The 14,342-nt window shown below is 34.9% G+C and overlaps 3 protein-coding genes across 3 annotated transcripts; 1 reads left to right on the top strand and 2 right to left on the bottom strand.

Annotated features, from left to right (window-relative positions):
- Nucleotides 1-3,935: 3,935 nt before the first annotated feature.
- Nucleotides 3,936-5,473, top strand: LOC140980817 (putative RING-H2 finger protein ATL21A). Its single transcript, XM_073446872.1, has 2 exons — nucleotides 3,936-4,689; nucleotides 4,853-5,473. The coding sequence occupies exons 1-2, from the start codon at nucleotides 4,056-4,058 to the stop codon at nucleotides 5,305-5,307; spliced, it is 1,089 nt and encodes a 362-aa protein (XP_073302973.1). The 5' UTR covers nucleotides 3,936-4,055; the 3' UTR covers nucleotides 5,308-5,473.
- Nucleotides 5,474-5,498: 25 nt separating this feature from the next.
- On the bottom strand, nucleotides 5,499-7,502 carry LOC140980815 (monolignol oxidoreductase AtBBE-like 15). The gene has a single exon (XM_073446870.1). The coding sequence runs from the start codon at nucleotides 7,410-7,412 to the stop codon at nucleotides 5,670-5,672; it is 1,743 nt and encodes a 580-aa protein (XP_073302971.1). The 5' UTR covers nucleotides 7,413-7,502; the 3' UTR covers nucleotides 5,499-5,669.
- A 1,170-nt stretch (nucleotides 7,503-8,672) lies between these two features.
- LOC140980816 (berberine bridge enzyme-like 21) lies at nucleotides 8,673-10,587 on the bottom strand. Its single transcript, XM_073446871.1, has one exon. It carries the CDS (start codon nucleotides 10,541-10,543, stop codon nucleotides 8,807-8,809), a length of 1,737 nt encoding a protein of 578 aa, XP_073302972.1. The 5' UTR covers nucleotides 10,544-10,587; the 3' UTR covers nucleotides 8,673-8,806.
- Between the last annotated feature and the right edge of the window lie 3,755 nt (nucleotides 10,588-14,342).

Here is a 14,342-nt window from a genome sequence, read left to right as displayed (position 1 = left end):
GGATTTAGGTGTTGTGGTGCTATGACTAATGACTTGTATGTGTTTATATATATTATCACCTGACAGCTAATATCCAACACAAGACCAAGTCATATTCACCATATATATCTATGTGTTGATCCTTTGACCATACAACTGATACAAGAAGAAGTCCAATGCCAAACCCAAAGACTTTTTCAGGCTTAATTACAAGAATAATTCCTGGAGAAGACAACAAAAATTCTACACAATAAATGTTTGGGAGTTCTTTTCCTCATTAAGCCATGGATATATGAACCTGGCTAACAAAAATATATATATATATATATTTTCTGTTGATTAACATCTGTTCCACAATGTAAACTTTTGCATGCATTGGACTCGAAATTAAACAAGGCAAATTGCAGGCGATTATCATATATTTTGAAACGTTGATTAGCTAGACTAATCATATATTTCTCAAAAAGTTTGAGATTTAAATGTTGAACTTTTATATATGCTAGAATGTGTCTTGAACGTTAAAACTATTTGATTTGAAATAAAATTGGTTAATCTGATAAATAAAAATGATGATTGTGTATCTTACAATCAATGTGAACCAGTCATAAAACAACTATTTTAGTTTTAATCTTGCATATTTTTCCTCACATAATATGTATGTATGTATGTATGTCGTTTGATTTCACCTTCCCACTTATTCCAGACGAGCTAATTTTAGTATTTAGTTTTCATTGTATGCAAAGAATTTTCATTGTGCAAAGAATGTTGAATAATTATAAGTTAAGTTTAACAACAAAAAATGTATGGTAACAATTGAAATAATTAAGTTACTGCAATAATTTAATATATGTTACAATAAATATTCCAATTCATTCACATGACTTTTATTATTATTTTGGAATACAAATTGTTATCATACACAAGTTGTCTTACTTAGTCGATAAAATAAAAATTTGTTTAAAATTATTTTTCTTAATTTTCTTTGCTTTTCATGTAAATTTTTAATAAATAAATAATTAGATTTCACTGTCTTAATTGCTACAATGTCCATTCATTTGGTTGCTCATAAATTAGTTTTGATTACTTCATAATAAGTTTACATGCAAGTGTGCAACCAATCAGTACTCAAACCCCACCATATATAAAAGCATTTAATTCCCCCACTAAATAAATTTAATGAACACAAATATCCATATATCATCATAAATAAACATGAAGCTAACAAATATATAAAATGATCTTAACAATCTCCACGTAAAACTTTTATATAAAACAAATATAGATATAAAATATTGGTAGATATAGATACATATTATTATTATTAGGACTGGGAAAATATACCGAAATATCGTACCGAAAAAATATCGAAATTACTGAAAAAATCAATATACCGAAATTTTCGGTACCGGTATCGGTAAGTAAATATTTTATTTTCGGTATATACCGAAATACCGAAAATAATTTTTTTATTTTTATTTTTTAAAATTTAAGTTCGGTATACCGAAAAAATGTCGGTATTTTCAGTATACCGACATTTTTTCGGTGTCGGTACGGTATCCGGTATGAACTTTTTCATATCGAAAATTCGGTATACCGAACATTCAGTATACCTAACATTCGGTATATCGTACCGTACCCACCCCTAATTATTATTATTATAGTCCAACCGATCAATGCATTACTAAATTATTAAATAATCAAGTTAAATTAAATAAAACCAACAATATTAATTTGATTGGAAATTAAATAAATAAAACCAAATAAGTACATGCACACTTAAACCACAAATGCAGGAAATAAAATGGAAAACAATTAATACACTATTTANAAAAAAAAAAAAAAAAAAAAAAAAAAAAAAAAAAAAAAAACACGTCCAATGAAACTATTATGAAAGTCCAACCGATCAAAGTATTTTATTCATGAAATAATCAAATTACATCAAATAAAACTAAAATAATTTTATAAACAGTAAAAATTAAAATATAAATGCACGGAAGAAAATAAAAATCAATCAATGCATTATTTAACACATCAAATAGAACCATGATAAATAAATAATACACACATTTACAAGTAACAATAAAGATTTATAAACACACATTAACTATTAATAAAAACAAAAATTTACCACAAATCAATTAATTAAATAATATTTAATAATTAATGAAAGAAGTGAACAAAAAAATTTCAAACAAAATCTCCAAAATGCATTAGAAATAGGGGTGTCAATTCGAGTGGGTTGGGTTGGATTGAGCAATAATACTATTCAAAAATTGTTCAACCCGAATCCAACCCGAACAAATTTGATGAAAATTATGAATATTTATTAAAATAAGTCATGAGAAACTTAATACGATAAAAACCTAATAAATACAATTACCTAAATAACTTTAACATCACTAATGACGAAATACAAAAAAAAAAACACACACACACACACAAATATATAATTTTAAATTCATAATTCATTTGGAACTTTTATATATATATAATTGAAAAGATGGCCGGCCATTCTTTCGTGAGAACATCATGCATGATATCTCCTCTCCTAATTAATTATTGCTTTTTAGATTTTACGGTTGTTTTTAGTCCTTTGAACAAGAAAATTTATGGGGGGAACTGAATTGGTCCAAATGTTATCCTTGATTTACTCAAACTAAACACCATCTGATCTTCATTTTTTCCTTATATGACCTATTAATTCGACGGTTTAGTTCAATCCACCTTAAAGATATTACATATATACATGATAAAAACAATGATCACTGTTACATTAACGGATGACCCAAATAAGAGATACGTCTCACAAAATACAACCCGTGAGACCGTCTCCTCGAGGAAAAAAAGAATAAGAAACTGAACCAAATGAATGGACTGAAAATGTAAAAGGAAATAGACATGCAAAATTTTTTTTTTTTTTTTGATGAAAGAAACACCATTTGATTAAAGGACCAAGTCAAGTTGTAAACATTACCAAACAAAACTAGAATTGTTTTCGACAGCTAATCTACGATTAGAGGACAACAAACAACGCTGAATACTTTTTGGAATGATGTGTCATTCTTGATTTTTATACATGTAAATGTGTTTTTTTAGTAAATGTACGAGTTTGTAATAATTGGTTTCAAATTCGAGAACTCGTTTTAAATTTAAAAATTTTTTTTCCAGATGTTTCATCGGCTAATTGTATTTTTTTTCGTTATATAAATATTGTGAATTATATTATATATAGATCGACTGATTTTTTTTATTACCGAAATCTTTTCCGTCTATGTACGTATATTTTATTGGTAATAAAAGAACGAGGCCAAAGGCCCAATGAATAAAACATGAAAATTTCGGAACAAGCCCAAGAAATTCTCGTATTATTAAATATATGCATTCGGGCTGAAATTGTATTTACCCAAATATTCATGTGGGAAACGAGATTTTGGTCGTCGATTTTGGTATGAGGTTACGAAACACAAAAATATTCTGCATTTTTATTCATTTTCTCAAAATTTTATTTCTCCACACTGTCCAAAATTTCAAAAAAAAATTAATATCATACAATTTAATCAAATATAAATCTTATAATTCTGANACTCGGTCTCACCTAGTTAAATAATTAATTATTTAATTTAAAAAAGAAAACGAGTGTATGCGGCGTGAATAGCGTGGTCGTACCATTAAAAACAATTATCTAGCTCTTGGCATATCATATTGGACATCATTTGGAACAAATCAAAGCTCATTCTCCTGTCACTTCCCATGCAACTTTCTATGTTTAATATGGATCAATTTTATTTATATGAGTTTATATATAAATAATTATGTATAATGAGTTGTTTATTATGTTAAATTCAAAATAAAATGATGAATTAAAATTTCAAATTATTGAGCTTTAATGTATTTAATAGATTATTTTTAATAATTTAATATTATCGATTATGGGGTTTATGAGTTTTGATCAATGATACCATCTCAAGTCAACCGTTGATTTCGACAGATTTAGGCGCTAATAATTCGATAAAAATGCACATAGAGCATTACATTTTCCCTGTAATAGTTTCGAGTCTTCATACTTACATCATTCGATGCCCAGAACGAATCAGATTTCCATAACTTTTCTTGTTTTCTTAATCTTCCCCGTTGTTCATTCCAAAGGTTGCCCCAATTCATTTTGTGGAAACAAAAGCTTGCCTATACGGTACCCTTTCCAGTTACAGGGCCAAAACCAAAAGGGTTGTGACTATCTTGCCTTAAATTTAACGTGCAGCGATGCGCAAGGTGTCCCTCTTCTGAATCTTCCTTCTTCCGGGGATTTATATGTAAGGGATATCAACTATTCAGCCGATGTAATACAACTCTATCCTACTAATGCTAATTGCCTCGCCAGCAGGTTCTTGAGTCCAGGCCTTTCGTATTCCCCTCTCATAGCTGTGAGCTATCAGAACTACACGTTTTTCGGCTGTCCTCGAGGGAATTTAAGTTCGAGTAATTACACCGCTGTCGGTTGCCTGAGCAACTCCACGTTCTCCGTATTGGCAACTTCATCGATATCACGTGCAGAAGAGATCATTTCTTTAGGATGCAATGTGATGGTAACTGTGCCTGTCCCGGTTTCGTCGCCCCTTCAGTATGAATTCAATGGATTCGATGGCGATCTTATGTTGAAATGGAATGTAACGACTTGCGAAGCTTGTGTCAAGAAAAAACGCCACGGGGCAGGTGAAAAATTCGATCTTTTTCACTTTCTTGATTCTTGATGTGCCGATGTCCCTAGTTTCATCTTGTACATGGAAATTTGCGCCGGAATAAAAAACTTAAAATTTAGAACGTAATTCTTCATTTATATGTCTGCAGTTGATAATTGGCGCATTTTTATTTACAGGCTATGTTGTGCTGGTTGTTTTCTTAAGCATTATCCTACCGAATATATTTGGTTTTCTGCTGTATGGATTGATTCTGGCATTAATCTGTTTCATACGTTGGATAAGGAAGATTATAAGAAGGGTAGCTGACCGAGTTGCTCGCGTAGCTCGAAGTCGAAACAGAAACCAAATAAACCTCCCTGTTTGGAGAGCACCGCCGCCCCCACCCTCCAATGTGACAGCAGGCTCTGGTAATAATACTGCCGTAAATAGATTCAAAACAATTCGCCTCGGAGAAAGTCGACGGATCCCGGGGCCTAATAGCACAACTTGTCCAATATGTTTGGAAGAATACAATCCCACGGAGACTGTGAAAAGCATTATTCAGTGTGGGCATTGCTTCCACGAGAGCTGCATAGACCTGTGGCTGAGGACTCACAGTTCATGCCCCATTTGCAGAAATGATACAGTTTAAGCTCCTCGACTTGGCCATTTGTTGTTCTTTTTTTTTAAATGTTTCGCCATTGTTTGCATATGTACCTATACACTACAGAACACATAACAGATGCCACTCGACGATCCAAATAAATACTTCAAGAAACAGGATCACCCGAGGGTAAAAATTATCACTTTTTGTTCAATTTTGAAATGAACTCATGTAAAATGTTTGAAGTACTAGCTGGAATATTATCGAAAATCCAATTACAAGAAGTGATACATAAAACTTTTAGGACAATCAAACTGCAAATAGAACACAAAACAGATTATAAAAAGGGATTCAGTTGCAGCATATCTTAAGTCGTAGTCAGGATATATAACAAACTAATTTTTAGTGAATCATTCTCTTCCTGTTCTCTGATTCATCAATGAAAGAGTTGGAATGCTCTGTTCATGTCTGAAGAAATTATCAGGATCAACCTTAGTCTTCACCTTCAACAGTCTGTTAAAATTGTCCTTAAAGTATTTGGTACCCCACGAAATTGATGTTATGAAACTTGTACCATTCTTGTTCACTCCCAAATCAAGATCTCTATAATTCACATAGGCTTCTCTTGGAAGCATGGAAGCATAAGAGGCCATGTAATTATAAAGCTTCCTTATCCAGTCCATGTGCTTGGCTTCGGATTCGGGCTTTTCATCATTCCAAAGTGTTAGATACTGTATCATGAAAAGAACCCCTTTTCTGTGAGGGAAAGGGATTTCGGATTCTGATATCTTGCTCATCATTCCACCATATGGATTCCATATCATCAATGCTGAATCTTCTTCGAGTATTCTTTTCCACAACCCTTCAAGCCCGGTCTCTGGTATTGGCTCTTTGATAAAGTCTGATTTGGCTTTGAAGTAGTTCTTAAATAAAGACTTTCCTTGGAGCAAAACTTCAGGTGGCGTATTTTTCGGATAACCAGCAATGTAAAGCACTGATTGAATCCAACTCATTTCGGTGCAATCTTTTCGGGTCAATCCCAATTCGGGGAAGCTTTCATTCATCACCTGGAGAAGCCTCTCTGTTCTTCCAATAAACATAGCATTATAAGCAGTTTGGATAGTTCTTTCACCTTTCTGTGCATCATCTACAACTTGTATTATAACTCTGATGAAGAGATCTTCATCAATATTCTCAGCAACTAGTTGCCACTTGTGGAGAATTTTTGTTGCATTCTGTTCCAAGGTCTTCGGAATGGTGAAAACTGTGACAGTTGCTGGAACAGGAACGAGTCTTACCTTCCATGCAAGAATCACCCCGAAACTAGCTCCACCGCCTCCTCTAATAGCCCAGAAAAGGTCTTCCCCCATAGAATCCCTCTCAAGAATCCTGCCACTGGCATCGACTATTCGTGCATCGATCACATTATCCGCTCCTAGCCCATATTTCCTCATCAAGGTACCATATGCTCCTCCAGTTATGTGCCCTCCAATTCCTAAGCTGGGGCAAAGTCCAGCAGGGAACCCATGAGTCTTGCTTTTCTGTGAAATTCTGTAATAAAGTTCACCATTTGTTGCACCAGCCTGAACCCATGCACTGTTATCCTGGATATCTACAGCAATAGATCGAAGTTTCGAAAGGTCTACAAGTATGAATGGTTGTTCCAGTTCTGACGTGTAAGAAAGGCCTTCATAATCATGGCCTCCGCTTCTCACTCTGAACTGGATATCAAGCTCTTTCGCACAAATGACAGCTGCTTGAACATGATTTTCGGTCAACGGAGTGAAGATCAACTGAGGTTTAGGCACGGAAGGTAGCAAGTACCTCAAGTTTTGTGCAGAAGATTGTAAGATGGAGTTGAATGAAGCATTGTTTGGGGCAAAGAAAGCTGTTGAAAATGGGATAGACTGGTCGGAATTTAGAGAAATGCACTGGTAGAGTTTTTCAAGATTTTGTTGCGAAGCAACCAATGAAGAAAAGAGCAGAATCGTGTTCAGTGTAAGAAATAAACAGGTTGAGGATCCCATGATAGAGTTTTTTTCACTGATGTAATGCAATTTTTTAGTTGTGTGTAACGTATGAAGGGGGGGACTGAGGTATTTATGGACTTTGTGGTTTCTTGATGACTCTATATGATATAATGTGAATGTCATGGTTCAATACTTGTCAGGTGGGTGATTTAGGAATATAATGATGAGGTAAGAAAATCAACATTAGTTTATGCTTAATGAATTTCCAAGTATCTGAGTACTTTTTGACTTCAAAACCGAGGTTTTCTGCCTGAATTTCCGATCTTGCCTTCTAAATTACAAATTCATGTTCATTTGTTGCTTTAAGGATGTCTAAAGTGAGGAAAATAACACACTCTATTGAATGGGAAAACGACTCTAGTCACATCCAGCAAACAATTTAAGTAGAAAAAACAAAATGGTAATATTCTATTTTGCTGTAAATCCCAAAATGTTGTGTTTGTGTGATTTAACTCCTTGCTCATTAAGTCAAACGTGAATACAGTGGTCAAGGATAAACCTTAAAAGTAAAGTAAATGTAAACTTTTTGGATAAAATTTCATATTCGCCTACGCACTATGGTGCATTTGAACCGGCATGAATGGCGGTCGAGAATAACTTGGAGACTTTGTAGTAAATTATGACCTTACCTACTAATGACAAGGCCATCTTGTTTCAGCCAAAGATAGTGATTGGATTGTGTGTTTACATGGAGGAAATTAAAAAATTTTATGGATGATTTTTGCTGTGATATTTGAGCCTGGGGTACTGTAATGGTGGGAGTTCAAAATAAACGATGAAAATCAGAGAAAAGGAATCAATAAACAACAGGAAAAAAAAAAGCAGCAAAAGCAAGGGAATCAAAGAACATGTGGGGCATCCACGACTAAAAAATAAATGGATTGAATTAGTGGGAGGAACATGAATTTATCTACCCCAAATACTTTTCTGCATTCAATACTGTACAAAACCTCTCTTTTAATTGATAAAGTATCAAAAAAATGGCATTTAGTTACTGCAGAATGAAGAAGAGGAAAAGTATCAAGAAATTCTTTTTTCTTATATAAGATCATCACCCCCTACTGTGAATTCCCTCCAAACAATCTACTGCTTTATAAAATGAACTGGACATGGGATTCATCTAAGGCTGTTAAAGTTTCTGCAACTTCGCATATAGCTCAGAAGAGAAAGGATTGCTTGTATTGTTGCATCTCATAATCATCAGACAAGTGTCGGTTTAAAAAAGTCAGGGTTGCTTGTTTGGTTGGCCGAAAATATTAGTCAGAGTGAAATGCATATTCTGAGCGAGTGTCGAACAAAATCTCTCTCTGCATATTCTGAGTGTTGAATTACGGTTAATGCAACCTTAAGGCATTGTTCTTAGGATACATCCAATGGCGTAGGTTGTCGATCCAAAGGAGAAGTCTTCTTCCATTCCAGAATAAGTTTTTTTTATCAACAATCAACTTCTTTCGTATAATTGGAAAAAGCCATTGAAATATGCATAATGCATACATTGAAAAAGAATTTGACGTATATTATTTACTAATTAAGCTATATATTGCATGGCAAACATGTGCAAAATTCCCAAGACTTAGTGCAGTCAAGCATTGGATAAGCAGTGATAATTTCAATGATGCAGCACTAAAATGCCTCCCTTTGTTTTCTTCTTGAGGAGAAGCCAGTGTCGGTATGCTTTGTTCATTCCTAAACACATTGTCTGGATCAAAAGCAGTCTTGATCTTCACCAGCCTGTCGAAATTGCTCTTGAAATATTTCATCCCGTAAATTTTTCCTTCATTGTAGCTGTTATTACCGTTGTCAGTTGTGCCAATATCCAAGTCTCTGTAATTGAGGTATGCTTCTCTTGGATTGCTCGAAACGAAAGGCTCCATGAAATCGTACAATTGTCTAGCCTGATCGATGAAATTCTTGTTTGCTGCTTCACCTTCTTCTTTCCAATTTACAGAATACTGAATCTTGAAAAGGTTACCAGCTCGATGAGGAAACGGGGTTTCTGATTCCGGGATTTCACTCATTCTCCCACCATAAGAATTGAAAACAAGCCCTACTTTACCCATCTCCACAATCTTATTGAATAGAGATTCCAGGCCCGACCTGGAGATGGGTGTCTTCACGTAATCTGATTTGCGTTTCAAGAAGTTGACGGAACCTGGGGTTCTGCTTAAAAGAGCACTTGGAGTGGTGGTGTTTCCGAAATTAGCCCAATACAGAACTGAATCAATCCATGACATTTCTTTACAATCGAGTTTGGTCAGCCCCAATTCCGGGAATCCTGAATCCGTGACAGATAATAGCCTGGCAGAATCACCGAGGAACATGCCGATGAACGTTGTTCGAACAGTTCGAGTTTTCTTCTTGGTAACTGGCTGCAAGAGAACCCTGATGAAGAGATCATTGTCAATCTTGTCTGCAATTAGTTGGTATTGAATTAGCGCTTCAGTCGAATTCTGGTCCAAACCTTTTATAATCCTGAAAACGGTAACAATTGGTGGCACCGAGACTAGTTTTATTTTGTAAGCCAGAATGACACCAAAACTCGCGCCGCCGCCTCCGCGAATGGCCCAGAAAAGGTCTTCTCCCATGGCTCGACGGTCTAAAACACTTCCTTTCGCAGTCACAATCTGCGCGTCAATCACATGATCTACTGTAAGCCCGTACTTGCGCAGCAAGTTGCCGTAGCCAGCGCCGCTGATGTGACCACCGACCCCAACAGTGGGGCAGACCCCAGCCGGGAACCCGTGGACTTTGCTCTTTTCCCAGATCCTGTAGTACAGTTCACCTAGCAAAGCTCCGGACTGAACCCAGGCAGTTTCATCTTCCATGTTGATGTCAATCGAACGTAGATTGAACATATCGAGTATAAGGAACATGGTCTCAGACACGTAGGAGATTCCCTCGTAATCATGTCCGCCGCTGCGGATCTTAAGCTGCAGTCCCAGTTTCTTGGCGCAGAGGACGGCGGCGCTGACGTGGGAAAGCTCCGTCGGAGTAACAATGAAGACGGGCTTGGGGGTGGTGGATAGGTTGAAGCGGCGGTTTCGAATGTAGGATTGGAGAAGAGAGGTGAAAGAAGGATTTGCGGGATTGAAGATAACTGCAGAGATTTGGGAATCTGAGACATTATTTTCATCCGTAAAACATTGTACATAGGAGTTGTATACAGAATCCGTTGCTGCTGTAGAACAAGAAACGTTGAAAGAAAGATAAACAAGAGGAAGAGGAAGAAGAAGAAGAAGAAAGAATATCTTCATTCTCAAAGCTTCTTCTTCTATCACACGTACACTTGTTCATAAATTTTAATTACTCAATGGTGGGACATTGTGTTTATGGATGAATGGTTGAATCTCATGTTTACAAGTTGGTAGACCAAGTCTTGCGGTCTGGGACGGAGGAGTAGGTGAGTTAAATAATGAATTTTATGCATATAAATTATGATATAATTATCAGTTGATTAATAAAATTTATTATAGTTTCGAATTATTATTTTGATAAAGATATGTAATTATATTAAATACTGTTGTGAAAAAGTAAAAATTTACGGTAAAAAGTAAAAATCTCAAACTCTCAAAATTATCACACTACACACTTTATAATATTTTTTTCTCAACTCAATTATGATTTTCTTCACAAATGAGAGATATATTTATAGAAAATCTTTACAAATAATCCAAAAATAAAATCATCATTACCTACATCATCACACACTAATTTTCAATATTTACAACTCTTATTTTCAACATTCAAATATTCAACATTCAAATATTCAACATACACATTTTAAATATTAATTTTCAACACTCCCCCTTGTGATGATGATCATGATACGATGATGTCTTCATTACGTGTTTTTGTACTGCCTCATTAAAAACCTTACTAGGAAAAACCCATTGGGATAAAAACCATAGTAAGGGAAAAAGAGTGCAGTCACGTAAACTCCCCCTCATGTTGATACGAACAATTCTTCACAAATTTCGTAGATTGCGCATCCCAATATTATATATGTGCTTTCTGAATATTGTCGTAGGAAGTGCCTTTGTGAAGAGATCTGATGAGTTTTCACTTGATTGAATGTGACGAACATCAATACATTTATTCTTCTCAAGCTCCTTGGTGAATGCGAAGAACTTAGGAGGAATATGTTTAGTTCTGTCGCTTTTTATGTATCCTTCTTTCATTTGAGCAACACATGCAACATTATCTTCATATAGTATCACAGGCTTCTCGTCGAATGATAATCCGCATGAGATTTGGATATGTTGGGTCATTGATTTTAACCACACACATTCACGGCTTGCTTCATGTAGTGCAATAATCTCGGCATGATTTGATGAAGTTGTTACGAGTGTTTGTTTCTGTGAACGTCAAGAATTGCTGTGCCAGCACGAGTAAATACATATCCAGTTTGGGAACGTGCCTTGTGTGGATCAGATAAGTATCCAGCATTGGCATAACCAATTATACTTGGATTAACATCTTTTGAATACAGAAGTCCCAAGTCTGTCGTTCCTCGTAGATAACGGAATATATGTTTAATTCCGTTCCAGTGTCTCTTTGTTGGATATGTGCTAAATCTTGCCAATAAATTTACGGCAAAAGATATATCAGGCCTTGTACAATTTGTAAGATACATAAGGGATCCGATAGCACTTAAATATGGTACTTCTGGACCAAGAATATCTTCATCATCTTCACATGGACGGAATGGATCCTTTTCTATGTTTAATGATCTAACAACCATTGGAGTACTTAAAGGATTTGATTTGTCCATATTAAAACGTTTAAGGATCTTTTCTGTATAATTTGTCTGGTGAACAAATATTCCACATTCTTTTTGTTCAATTTGTAAACCCAGACAATACTTGGTTTTTCCAAGATCCTTCATTTCAAATTCTTCTTTCAAGTATGACACAACTTCTTGAATTTCCTTATTTGTTCCAATGATGTTTAAATCATCAACATATACAGCAATAATTACGCATCCGGATGTTGTTTTCTTAATGAAAACACAAGGGCATATTGAATTATTTACATATCCCTTTTTCATCAAGTGATCACTTAGCCTATTATACCACATTCTGCCGGATTGCTTCAACCCATATAATGATCTTAGTAATTTCACAGAATAACATTCTCTGGGTTTTGAACTTTGTGCTTCAGGCATCTTAAATCCTTCAGGGATTTTCATATATATATTACTATCAAGTGATCCATATAAGTAGGCTGTAACAACATCCATAAGACGCATTTCTAAATTTTCAGATACTGCCAAGCTAATCAAATACCGAAACGTAATTGCATCCATCACAGGAGAATACGTTTCTTCATAATCAATTCCAGGCCTTTGAGAAAAACCTTGTGCAACAAGTCGAGCTTTATATCTTACTATTTCATTTTTCTCATTTCGCTTTCGAATAAAAACCCATTTGTATCCAACAGGTTTTACACCTTCAGGTGTAAGGACTATAGGTCCAAAAACATTACGTTTATTTAGCGAATCCAATTCAACCTGGATGGCATCTTTCCATTTTATCCAATCCTGCCGATTTTTACATTCACCAAAAGATTTTGGTTCATGATCTTCATTATCATTTATGATGTCGATTGCCACATTATAAGAAAATATATCATCAATTTCTTCTATATCTTTTCGGTTCCATATTTTTCCAGTATTAATATAATTGATAGAGATTTCATGATTCTCGTCAGTTTGTGGTTCTGACAAAACATTTTCATCATCATGTGTTTCTTCAGGAACATCATTCTCTATTTTGTGATCATTATGTGTTTCTTCAGGAACATCATTCTCTATTTTGTGATCATTGTGTTTCTCTATGAATTTTCTTTTTCGAGGATTTTTATCCTTGGAACCAACTGGCCTTCCACGCTTCAGGCGTTTAATGACATCATGACTATCTTCAATTTGTTTCTTCGGAATTTCAATTCGAGCAGGGGCATTTGCAGCATGTATATATGATTTAGTTACCCCTTTTGTGTCTGCAAATGCATCTGGTATTTGATTTGCTATTCTTTGCAAGTGCACAATTTGCTGTACATCTTTTTCACATTGTTTTGTTCTTGGATCCAGATGTAACAATGATGATACATACCATGTAATTTCTTTTTCGGTATGTTTCTGTTCTCCCCCTAACATTGGGAAGATTTCCTCATTAAAATGACAATCAGCAAAACGTGCTGTGAACACGTCGCCTGTCTGTGGTTCAAGATATCGAATGATCGATGGACTATCATAACCAATATAAATTCCAATCTTTCTTTGAGGTCCCATTTTCTTTCGTTGAGGTGGTGCAATAGGCACATACACCATACATCCAAAAATTCTCAGATGAGAAATGTCTGGTTCTTTACCAAATGCAAGCTGCAATGGGGAGTATTTATGATATGCACTTGGTCTGATGCGAATTAATGAAGCAGCATGTAAAATTGCATGTCCCCATATAGAAATAGGGAGCTTTGTTTTCATAATCATTGGTCTAGCAATCATTTGCAGACGTTTAATCAATGATTCAGCCAATCCATTTTGAGTATGTACATGAGCAACAGGATGCTCAACAATGATTCCCATAGACATACAATAATCATTGAAAGTCTGGGAAGTAAATTCACCAGCATTATCAAGTCTAATTTTCTTGATTGTATAATCGGGAAATTGATTCCTCAATTTTATTATTTGAGCAAGTAATCTTGCAAATGCAACATTTCGAGTTGACAATAAACATACATGTGACCATCTGCTGGAGGCATCAATCAATACCATAAAGTATCTGAATGGTCCACATGGTGGATGGATTGGTCCACAAATATCACCCTGAATACGTTCAAGAAACATTGGTGATTCAGTTTGGATTTTGGCTGGTGATGGTCTTATAATAAGTTTTCCAAGAGAACATGCTTTACATTGAAACTTATTATTCTGAAAGATCTTCTGGTCTTTCAATGGATGACCATGTGTATTTTCTATAATTCTTCGCATCATTGTTGAACCAGGATGTCCTAATCGATCATGCCAATTGGTTAATATTGAAGAATTAT

This window comes from Primulina huaijiensis, chromosome 7 (assembly GCF_012295235.1).
Source record: "Primulina huaijiensis isolate GDHJ02 chromosome 7, ASM1229523v2, whole genome shotgun sequence".
Lineage (NCBI taxonomy): Eukaryota > Viridiplantae > Streptophyta > Magnoliopsida > Lamiales > Gesneriaceae > Primulina > Primulina huaijiensis.
Note: the sequence above shows the minus strand (reverse complement) of the source record. Positions and strands in the feature narration are given on the sequence as shown.

Excerpts from the sequence above, each read along its gene's own strand:
- LOC140980816 (XM_073446871.1), bottom strand. The coding sequence starts at position 10,543 with ATGAAGATATTCTTTCTTCTTCTTCTTCTTCCTCTTCCTCTTGTTTAT.
- LOC140980817 (XM_073446872.1), top strand. The coding sequence starts at position 4,056 with ATGCCCAGAACGAATCAGATTTCCATAACTTTTCTTGTTTTCTTAATC. Across the intron at positions 4,690-4,852 it reads GAAAAAACGCCACGGGGCAG|GCTATGTTGTGCTGGTTGTT; the intron begins GTGAAAAATTCG and ends TTTTATTTACAG.
- LOC140980815 (XM_073446870.1), bottom strand. The coding sequence starts at position 7,412 with ATGACATTCACATTATATCATATAGAGTCATCAAGAAACCACAAAGTC.